Source organism: Sporothrix brasiliensis, assembly GCF_000820605.1.
Source record: "Sporothrix brasiliensis 5110 chromosome Unknown Cont19, whole genome shotgun sequence".
Lineage (NCBI taxonomy): Eukaryota > Fungi > Ascomycota > Sordariomycetes > Ophiostomatales > Ophiostomataceae > Sporothrix > Sporothrix brasiliensis.
In genome coordinates, this window is record NW_024467138.1 from 1424799 (window position 1) to 1436167 (window position 11369).

At 56.6% G+C, this 11369-nt stretch overlaps 2 protein-coding genes across 2 annotated transcripts; one reads left to right on the forward strand and one right to left on the reverse strand.

Moving 5' to 3' along the window:
- Positions 1 to 393: 393 nt before the first annotated feature.
- SPBR_00059 (RhoGAP group protein) lies at positions 394 to 4436 on the reverse strand (the record flags this gene model as incomplete). Its single annotated transcript, XM_040758379.1, has 5 exons — positions 394 to 540; positions 603 to 736; positions 802 to 2835; positions 2923 to 4254; positions 4331 to 4436. The coding sequence occupies 5 exons, from the start codon at positions 4434 to 4436 to the stop codon at positions 394 to 396; spliced, it is 3753 nt and encodes a 1250-aa protein (XP_040618208.1).
- A 3887-nt stretch (positions 4437 to 8323) lies between these two features.
- SPBR_00716 (saccharopine dehydrogenase (NAD+, L-lysine forming)) lies at positions 8324 to 9533 on the forward strand (the record flags this gene model as incomplete). The annotated part of the gene is made up of 2 exons (XM_040759035.1): positions 8324 to 8375; positions 8470 to 9533. 2 exons carry the CDS (start codon positions 8324 to 8326, stop codon positions 9531 to 9533), a joined length of 1116 nt encoding a protein of 371 aa, XP_040618209.1.
- Between the last annotated feature and the right edge of the window lie 1836 nt (positions 9534 to 11369).

Sequence of the window (11369 nt, forward strand, 5' to 3'; positions counted from 1 at the left end):
CAAAGGGAAGGCTAAGCACGAGAAAGCAAAAAGGTGAGCGTGAGGATTGTAGACAAAATAAGGGGGCTGTGTACGGTCCAAAGGGATGACGACCCAGTCCCCTCATCCCAAACAGATTCGTCGTCGTAAACGCTTCGAAAAGTCCAATGACGTAGGAAAAGTAGAGGAACAATAGCAAACGTTTCAGAAAGACCAAAAAGGAAATACCAAATGGTCGACGGCGGGGTCGAAACGATATAAAAGGGCCAGAAGAAACGCCATGAGGATCTCAAAATCACAAGTGAATCCCAGGAGAATAGCACAGTCACAATAAACAAATACACGCTTTTACAATATGTACACGAGCATGGAGAGTGGGCCGAGTGAGTCGAAGGTGCGGACGTGTGTTGCCCCTCATGCCTCGGAAAAGATGGTGTGGCTGTTCTCAATGACAAACTGGATCGAGAGGTTCTTGGAGTGCATGTCGGACATTTCTCTCTCCAGGTTCTCGGTGTGGAGAATAGTTGGTGCAAAGACCACTGCCAAGTTCTTGGGAGGCATCTATCATCAGTTAGAAATGCTTTTCTCAGCAGGGGACATGGAAATGGCGTCCAGAGACGTACCAAGTTCTCGCGTTCGCGGTTGGCAACACGGGCAAGGTGGAACATGAGGAACTCAAGACAATCGCGGTGCTTGGGCGGCAGCGTGTTGAATGTCTTGCGCAGGTGGGCACAGCGCTCTGTGGTGTCCACAATGTCTGGTTTGTTAGCACGACGGTACTCGTGTGTTTCCTGCATGTCCGGAAAGGCAACTGCAACTTACTGATCGACTCCAGCACACTATCATACACCTCAAACGTCAGCAGCGGGTTGGGCAGCTTGCGGAAGTACTGCTTCAGCACGCTTGTCACCGCTGTGATGTCGAGACCCGGGTCCGAGATATCGTAGTCCTCCTGCTTCTCGAACCCTTCCTGGATCGCCTTGACCTGCGAGTTGCCGCCCGTCTTGCGGTAGATGCCCTCAATGTCCATGCCGCGCAGCTCGACTTCCTCGATGCAGCGCGTCACGACACTGGGGATCTGCCGGCGCTCGTAGTCAGCACGCTCGACGAGGTCGGAGCCGAACAGCGTGCTCGGTGATTCCGCAACAGGTGGGCCCTCCTTGTTCATCAGGCTGGCAGCTGTACCAGACTTGGGCACGCCCGACTTCTTGGAGAAGAAGCCAAACCCGCCATTGGCATTGCCAGGACCGCTCGCACCACCGGACACGCCACCGGGAATGGGACCGGAAATGGGGCCGCTGATGCCACGGCCGCCGACGCCACCGCTGCTACCGGCGCCACCAACACCGCTGCCCGTGGATCCAAAATCACCAGGGCCACGGTTGATCTGCTGCGCCGTCTGGGCGCCAAAGGCAGTCGGCGAGTCGACAGAGGCCACCGTCATGTTGTAGGGCAGGCCAATGCTATCGCCCGTCAAGCCCTGGTATGGACCACCCCGCTGCTGCTCGCGGTCGTTTTGGAAGGCGCCGACCGCGCGGTTGACACCCTTGGTCAGGTTCTGGGCCACCGTCTTGGAGCCCTTCTTCCAGTTGAACTTGCGCACTTGGCCCTTGCGGATGTTTACGACCGTCGGACCGGACTCGACAATCGGCTCCTCGCCATCCGTGCCGATCAGCGTGGCGTTGGTCGAGGTCTGGATGCTGGCTGTGTCCAGGTTCATCGACGAGATCGAAGGACCTTTGTGACTGTGGTAGATGCCCAGGCCGTTGGGCGACTTGGCCTGCTCGGGGCCCACCTGGGACTTGAAGCGCTCCTGGATCTGGTGTGTCAGGTCGTTGTTCATGTCAGCCAACTGGGCGTTCTTGGACGACAGCTGTTCGAACTCGAGTAGCGCACGGTCGCGGTTGGCCACCGCCTGGTTCTTCTCCTCGATCAGCGCGTCGCGTTCCGCATGAAGCTGCTCAATCGTCACGGCCATGGTACTTTGCAGCTCGTTCAGCCTCTGCACAAAGTCCTTGATGGCTGAGTCCTCGAGCTCCTTGGCGTCGATGGGTTGCTTCGTCGTCTTGGCGCGCTCGACGTAGCCGGCCAGCGCCTCCAGCTGGCGAATCATAATCTCGGCCTGGGTGTCCAGTACAGAGACTGTGCGCCGCTTCTCCAAAAGCTTCTTGTTGAGGGACTTGAGATCCTTCTCGGCACCAAACTGGCGCTCCAGCTCAGCCACTCTCTGTTCTGAGTTGCGTAGACGACGCTTGAGCAGGGCCGGGTCCTCCTGGGTGGCACCTCCCGACAGCGAGATGGGGCTGCTGATGTCGCGGGCGCCCGAGTCTTCGACAATCGGTGTCTTGGGCCAGCGCGGCGATGCAGTGGCACGGGTGGTCTCGCTGAGACTGCGGTTGTGGCCGCGCGGCGAGATGCCGTTGCCGTGGTTTAAGTTGCTTGATTCGGCGCTGCTGTTGCGGCCGTGCCGGACGGCGTTCGAAACGCGGCGAAGAATGGAAGAGGAGCTCTCATCGGTGCCAAGTATGCGGGCCATGTCTTCGTCCATGCTAAAGTCGCCACCGTTGCTCCAGCGCGGGAGCTTAGGTGACGGGCCCTTGGGAGGCGACTGAGGTTCGCTGCTTGACACGGTGCTGCTGGCCACAGACTCGTTGCTCGGAGTGTGAAACGACGCAATCGGGGGAGCAGGGGCAGCGGTCGGTGGGACGGGTGGCGCACGAGGCTGCATGTAGGTGTCGCTCAACTTGTGTTCCTGCATAGCGGGGCGAGGAACAGGCGGAGGTGCCAGCGCAGGCTGCGGGATCTCATCTGCAGGCGATGGCTTGCCGAGGGGACTGGAAATAGGCATGCCATTGACTGGAAAGAGATAGCGTGTTAGTATGCAGTATGCAAATGAGAGATGAAAAATGAGAAAGGTATGGGAAATGACGGTGTTGGTCTTACCAGTACGGGCGGAGGCCGGCAGCTCCTTTCTTGAGATGGGACCTCCACGGACATGCTGGTCGCTGCTCTGGCTCGGCCGGCTGGTGGGGGTTGTCAGGCCGCTCGAATCGGGGTACTCATCGCCGTCCTGCGCCTGCCGCGTGTCTTGCGATGAGCGGCCACCGATGCTCGACGCGGACGTCGAAGCAGGCGGCGACGCCGTGTTCTCCTTGTCCCGCCGAGACGCCTTAGGCGTGTCAAACTCAAGGGCGTTTCCGAGTGAGTTGTTGGCTTGTGAATTCGCCCGCGAGTTTGCCGTTGCTTTCTTGCTCTTAGGCGCCTCCTGCAACTTGAACTCTTCGCCGCGGCCTTTGGAGGGCGCAGCGTGCTTGTGGTCTTCGCCGGCGCTGCTGGTGCCGGACGACAAGACACTGCGATCCGTTCTCGAGTTCTTTGAGAGCTTGCGCGAAAGCAAGTCTTTGGAGGTCGTGCCACTGCTGTCGTAGTCGGGTGTAGAGGTTGAGCCTGGCGGGATGGCCTTCTCTTGGAAGGCGATGTGCGGCGTCGAGGCTTGCGAGTCGCCGCTCTTGCCGTCTGAAAAGTAATCCGACCGCTCCTTGCCCTTCTTGGGGTCGGACAGCGAGTCAGATACAGACCGAGGCGTGGCGGAAAGGCCTGGACTGGGATCGAGGGCCACAGGGATGAAGAAGGACTCGGTATCGCTTGCGCCTAGGTCGACGTTGCCGCCAAACATGGCAGAGCTGCGGTTGTTGCGGTAGTTGGACGGCGGCAGGGTGAGCGAGGGTTTGGAGCCGGTCAAACTGTCTCTCGTGTCGCTGGGCGGGGCCTCCGTCGACGAACGTTCTGGAGACCGGTCTGGGCGAATGCTGCTGCTGAGGGACGAGGGTTCGTTTCGTGGGTAGGGCACTCTAGGGCGTGGTGAGAGTTCCGTGGGCGTCTGTGGTGGCAGGGCGGGCAGCGACTTGTCTGTGATCATTGGTGAGCCGTCTTTTTCTCGCGCTTTGGCCTGCGCGGCGGCTTTGTGCTTTTTCCGACGACGGGCCATGAGAGACTCGTGGCAGCTCATGCAAAAGATGCCTTGGGACGTGCGAGCATAGCGTAGGTTCTCGATCTTGCGCTTGCAGTTCCGGCAGCGGAAACAGGTAGCACAAAAGGCCTGTTCGCCCGTCAGGATGGCCAAGTCTTCGATTTTGTTGCCACATGCGCTGCAGCTGTACGTGCAGTTGTTGCAGATGAGCGAGCCGTCGCCGAGGAGGAGGAGGTTGGCGTCGGAGTCGAGGAGGGTACCGCAGGAGTTGCAGCGAAAACAGTTGAGATGCCACCTATGGCCGGCTGTCATGGGAGTGGTTAGTTGGCGGTTCAACTATCAGATGAATACGACAAAGACGCTACCGTCGAGTCGACTTACCAAGCTCAAAGGCTTTGCCTTCCTCAAGAATCTCGCCGCAACCCTTGCAGGGGAAGATGTCGTCGGCCTCCATTGTGTTGTCCAGGTATTCGTCTAGGGCCGCCATGGTTTACAAGAGGCCGTGGGAGGATAAGGCCCCGCGCGACCCCACAAAGGTAGAACGCGGTAAGTAGATGCGATCAGGAGCGGTGTCGACAGTCGCGACAGAGAGTGGTCGAAACGGCACAGAGCGGCCGTGGAACGATCATGTGAAGACGAACGTGGCGTGCGCAATGATCGATGCTACCGAAAGAACGGCTTGTGTTTCCGAGATATGACACCCAGAAAGCTGGCTTTGGCGACACGCGAGATGCTGCCCAGAGAAGGATGTCGTAGAGGCAAGGAAGAAGCGACGTTGGGATGGAGGAGAACGAAGAACAGAGATATGGAGAACGGGTGCACGTCGAATGGGTTAGGAAGGGATGATGCGTGGTGAGGCTGAAAACAGCTGCAGCGAGACGGAGGGAGGCGAAAACAGGAGATTCCAAAAAATTGCAGGCCGGGTTCGAGAGCCCAAAGGAGTAGCCAGCGAAAGAAAAAGAGAGGCAAAAAGAGGCAAAGATGAAACGTCGTAGAAGAAAGAAGACAAGCCAGCACAGAACAAATGAGGCCAGAGCCTTTGCAAAAAAAAACAGGAATGAAAGATGGGGTTCCGACTAAGAAAAAAGAGAACGACAAAGCAAGCCACAGGAGGGAAATGCTCGGGGCGCGATGGGACTCTGAGCCGAACCAGCTAGCCGCTATCCGCATGGCGTGGCGCGATGGGAGATGGGGGAGCGAGTGAGGAGAAGAAAGAGGATTGTATGTAGAAGAGAAATTTCGTGATGAAGCGTCGTGGAAAGTCGCGGCGACGTTTCGGGCGAGAAGGGCGCAACGCAGGGTTGGGTGGGCAAGTACGCACACACGCACGGCGGGCGGAGGACGGCAGGAGCGAGGGACGAGGGACGTGGACGTGGAAGGTGCTGGTGTGGACTCAGACAACGTGCGTGGGGCGTGTGGGAAAGTGGGCGTGGAATATGATGGCAGGCGCGGATGGTGGGTAATCAAGAGCATGGAAGAAATGGACTGCGGCGCGGGCACAACGAGAGAAAGAGCGGTCCAGGGTCGGCAGGGTTGGAAAGAGCAACCAGGGGCACACACTAAGAAATTGGACGTTTCGAGAGCAACAACACAGCCAACGCCATCCCCGTTTACAGGTGTAAATTAGCAGGTGGACAGGCACTAGTAAAGAACTACAGTGGACCAGCCCAAGTTCACGGGCGATTCATTGGACCCTAGGGGCGTACGCGATACGAACGACAGTATTACTGGTAATTCAACGGGCGAGGGAGAGAAGTTTCTTCTAGCCAGGGGTATTTACGACACGGATTAGCACAAAAGGTCTGGTGGTTCTGGTGGTTCTGGTGGGTTTCACAACAACTACAACTTCTGGGCGCTCCCAGGGCGAATATGGCGGTCTTTTGGGACAAATACGAGCGCAATAGCGGTGTTTTGCCAGTGCTAGCGGCCGTTGGGATGCGGGAGTGCGGGCTGCTGTATGGGGCGCTGGTGCGATGGTCGACGGACGGCAAGAGTAGAAATACTGCTTCCTTTCAAGGTTGAAAGGGGGGAAGAGGAATGGAGGAGAGAGAGGGGAGGGAGACCGATATGGATGGAGCTTGGGAAAGTGAGTTGGGAGGCGATGTGGAGTAAGGCAAGGGTAGCAGCATTTGGAGCCCAAGAAATGCGGTGGTTCAGGACGAATACAGATGGCGGTGGGCTTCGTGGGTAATCTTCAACAGGTGTCAATACGACGCAGAAGGAGTTTGGCGAGGGTGGACCAGAACATGCCGTTTGGGAAGATGCAAAGACATCAACAGACGGGCGGAACAGACAGTACTTCACGTCGATGCACGTATGAATTATAGAGTACGTTGCTCTATGGATGCTCCGCAGGGCTAGATACATATAAACAGACGACAGCGACGAAGTTCGGCAGCAGACAACCAGGACAGGCGTGGCCTGGCCAGGTGTTGAATACAGAATTTTCACGGCCAAGTATCTGGGTTACGACAGTTGAGGTACGTCTTAGGAGGTCAACAGTTTGGGGTGGCCCATGTCAGGCCCTGGTGTGAGTGGACAACCGCAACCATTGCAAACCAAGCTAGTCAGGGCAGGGGCTGACAAAAGTGCTTCGTCGAGACATGCAAGACCAGAGAGGAGAGATGCAGAAGGGATGCAGCACCAAAAGGGCAACGATGGGCAAAATATGGGCAGCACCGCCAAGAGGTACGACAGCGAAATGCAGTGTGACAGGGGTTGGGCGAGGACAGAAGAAGGGGAAGAGAAACAGAAACAAAAATAAAAAACAAAATCAGAAACAGAAACAGAAACAGGATCGAGTGGCGGCTGTCGGCTTCTGTCACCGTGATAAAGGCGAAACGGTTGGCATTATACAGAGGTGGGAAAACAAGAAATAAGAGCAGCCCAGCGACAAAAGGGAGACCAAGCAACGCCGGGTACAGCAGTATTCCTTGCGTAACCAGACTAACAGGTATCTCCGTCCTTCGTAACGCATACAGTTGAATTGGCGACAGCAAATGGGCGGGAGACGGGACGCAGGAGACGGAGGCCAGGCCAGGGTTGGAAACTGTACGATGTACGATGCAGCATGCACAAGCAGGAGTCAGTATCCGATTTGCAGGCTACTGCACAGCTTGCATGTTGCGAGGAGAAGAGAGAAAAGGGGTAAATATGGTTCAAGCAGCTACAGATGCGAATATACAACATATAAGGCAAGATATCGAGTACAGTACGGTGCAGGACAGAGAAAACGGGGAGGAAACGAGATGAGAGGTCGGGATCGAGTCGGGGCAGAAACAACAAAGGAAACAATAATGGAGAGCCAAGAAGTAGAAACAAAACACTAACGTGGCGTGGAGAAGAGCCAGGGAACGAAAAGAGGGAAACGAGGGAAAGGAAAGCTGCAGAGACGAGGCGCGAATATCACGACCGGCCTAGTGTGGATGCAGAACTGGAGAAGGTCGTATTAGCGAGCCAGGCCGTGCGACAGGCGCTGGCGCTGCGCGTTGGATAGGGGTCGTTTGCCGCCAGGGGTGTGGAAGTGGGTGGCTCGGGTGGGTATGCCCTTTTGGATGTGCGCTAGGGAAGGGGGGGGACAGGCGGGCGTTTCCAAAACAAGCGACCAGCACACGGCCCTGGAGCTGAACAGCGATGGATCCACAGGCGAGGAATGGGGAGTGGCCAGAGGCAAGAGGCAAGATGCGGTTTATTTGACAGGTGGAAGGCAGGAACGTCTCCGCAAATTCAAGCAGGGCAGGAACAACTGCATTCGTCAGCTCCTCACAGCCGCCCTATCCAGCCTCATGCGTCCATCAGCCTACGTCGTACGTACTCCGTCGCCCGTTGTGTCTTGCATCTTTATCTGAATAATTTAGAGTACGCAGCGCCCTGCAGGAAATTGACCTCGTTTATCTGCTGCCAACCGTGTCGGGTGCCAACGCGTAACTGCGGCGCTGCCGGCCCTCCCCATTCCGCGGACCTTGGGCTTCAGAGGCAAGAAAACAAGACCGCGGAAGACAGGAACATACACGTACTTTACCCCAACTATGCGTACCCTCGGTGTGCTGAGATATAAATTGCAAAGCGCGGTCGACGTGTCGATGAGTTGTATCACGTGACGCACCCTCCAACTGTACTGAGAACAGGAACAGGAGCAGGGACAGGTTCCTGGACCCGCTAGCCCAATGCGGATTAGTCACTTCCTGTTCCGGGCGAAGTCCACCTCTGAGGTGTGATTCATCTGCAATTGAGATTTTCTCGAGCTGCGTCGGCTGTGTGTCATACATCACCGCCACTGTTGGCAAAAGCTTCCCTTCTCTTTCTGGTCCTGTTCGTTTTTTTGTTCCTCTCCCTCCTGCAACAAAACACCACATAATCACGTCAACCATCACAATGGCACCGACAATTATTCACCTCAGAGCCGAGACCAAGCCGCTGGAACGCCGTTCGCCGTGTATGTTTTTCCTCTTGCAATTCCCCACCATCGTGCTGGCGTTTGTTCCGTCATCTTTGGCGCGAAGCTCACCATCCGTCTGCAGTGTCGCCGGCATCGGCCAAGGCTCTGCTCGACGCCGGCTACGTGCTGCACATTGAGCGCTCGTCGGACCGCATCTACAAGGACAGCGAGTACGAGGCCGTCGGCGCCGAGATGGTGCCGGCCGGCACTTGGGTCAACGCCCCCACCGACCACATCATCCTCGGCCTCAAGGAGATCACCGACGGCGACGCGCCGCTGCCGCACAACTACATCCACTTCCAGCACTGCTTCAAGAAGCAGGACGGCTGGGCCGAGGCCCTCTCGCGCTTCGCGCGCGGCAATGGCCGGCTGTACGATCTCGAGTTCCTCGTCGAGCCGAATGGCCGACGCGTCGCTGCGTTTGGCTACTGGGCCGGCTACGCCGGCACTGCCATTGCCCTGCTCGCCTGGGCGCACCAGATCCTGCGCCCGGGCACCCCGCAGAGCGCCGTGCCCGTGTTCGACAGCGCCCCGGCGCTGGCCGACCACGTCAAGGCCGCCATGGCGCCGGCCATTGCCGCCAACAACGGCGAGCTGCCCCGTGCCATTGTCATTGGTGCGCTGGGCCGCTGCGGCAAGGGCGCCCGCGATTTTTGTGTGGCGGCCGGCCTGCCCAAGGAGAACATTCTCGAGTGGGACCTGCCCGAGACCAAGCGGGGCGGCCCCTTTGAGGAGGTGGCCACGTCGGACATTTTCGTCAACTGCGTGTACCTGGGCGCGGCGCGCATCCCGCCGTTTGTCACGTTCGAGTCGCTGGCGGCCGCCGGCGCCAGCCGCCGGCTGCGTGTCATCTGCGACGTCAGCTGCGACCCCAACAGCGCCAACAACCCGATCCCCCTGTACTCGACCTACAGCTCCTTCACCAGCCCGACGGTGCCCGTGTCGCAGGCCGTCGACGGCCCCGAGCTGCGCGTGATTGCCATTGACCACCTGCCGACGCTGGTGGCCCGCGAGTCGAGCGACGAGTTCTCGCAGCTGCTGCTGCCGAGCCTGCTGACGCTCGACAAGCGCCAGACCGAGGGCGTGTGGACGCGTGCCCAGAAGACCTTTGAGGACCGCGTCAGCGAGCTGCCCAAGAGCAGCTAGGGTGTGCAGGAAGAGAACATGTGGGTGGGAAAGGCTCTGAGACACCTCTTCCGAGTTGGATGTTGCCAGTTCGCAATGTTTCGCTTTGCTTTTGTGGGTAGATCAAAAGGATTGAAAAGGGTGGAAACGTAATGACGAGACACGAAAAGTTGGCGTTCAGCCTTGCAACAAATTGCCTGCCAATGTGTCAGCCACATCAACCGTCACAGTCACAACCCGGTAATACGTCGTAAAGCCACTGATGCAGTTTGACAAACGTGACAACAGACGAGGACACAGCCAATTCGACTGTTGCACTCAGACATCCACAAGCAACAGTGTTTTGTGCGGCCATCAAGACTCCACAAAGGCGCGTCGCGCGCAATCTATCGCAGGGCTGTCCCTGCAGCCCGCCCGGTGTTTCAGGTAAAGTGGTATTGACCAACGTGTCGCAACTGTGGTTCTTTTTTTGTTATTTGGTGTTTTTTGTTCTTGGGTGGCCTTGGAGTACTTCCGTACATCGTAGTCCTTTTGAGCTGACGCTCCCTCCTTCCTCACTCCCTCCTGGCAGCTTCCTCTTCTGGCCCCGCGCCTGGGCTGCAACACTAGTGCCTGCGCTAGCGGTTGTTCAGCGTGCTCAGTGCAAGGGGCCGGAAGGAACCTGAGTGGCTGCTGGCCTGTTTAGTGAACATGGCCAGGGCCCTTCGGACCCCTGGGTCGATCCGCAAAGAGTGGCCCCCCTTTTTGTTTGTCCCCTGGTTCCTGTGTTTGACGACCAACGAGCTTCGTGTTCGCACACATGCTGTTTTCTTTTCCAGAAGCCGACGGATGATCGGCCGTCTCGCCTCGCATTGACTTGATCAGGCAGGAACAGACAGGAACAGACAGGGCCGTTCTTTCCAGTTGGGAAAGACGGGCTGGAGCGCTCGCCTGCGTGATTTTCTCTCCGAAACGGCAGGACATCAGAAGGAAAGAACGGCAGGTGCGGATGGCAATAGACAAACGGGAGAAGGAAGGGGAAGGACAGGAAAGACGAGGCTGACGATGCAATGGAACAACATCCCCACCCCTAGGAATTCAGTAAATACAACGTATAAAATCCAGAAGCCCACTTGATCGTCGACAGCATTTTGCGGGATCACCTTTGGCGACCGCTGGTCCGTCAGTGTCTGTTCGCCAGGGCGCGCGGGCCGCCATTGCAACCTTTTTTCTTTTTTCCCTTTTGCATTTCACATTTCACTTTTTATTTCCGTTTCCGCAGCAAAAGCTCCGCAATTCAGTCACTCTGCAATACAACGTAATATAAGACATGTTACAGCGATCTTGAAAGTGTGTCCCCCAGTCACAGCCGTCCGAGAATACGATGGGATGCGGCAAGTGACCTGAGAGAGGCCATCGACGACGTCCATACCCAGAGGAAGCTGTAGCTTGATAGGACATGTCCAATGGAGACTGTATAACCGAGAGGATCTCACGTCGTCCCGAAGAGCGCGGCCAGACGAATTGCAGACGGTGAGCTTTTTTGCATACCGAAGAGGTGCAGATAGAAAATATAGAACTATGACGAAGACCGTGGGGACGACCGACAAGATAACAAACGGTCTTTATACAATCTCACTTTCTGGGAAGGTGTTGTGAAAGCAAAATGTCTTAAACAAAGTAAAATAGGTATTACAACTAGTCACTACAAAAGAGAATGGAACGGAGGCAATCATAAATAAAAAGAAAAAGAAATCAGAATAGAAAAATAAAAAAGAAGCAGAAAAAAATAAAAAATACAGGAAACTGGAAACAATGTGGCCCCATGTACACAAAAATATTCCTATTTTTGCAGATAAATAAAAGTACACCTGTCCC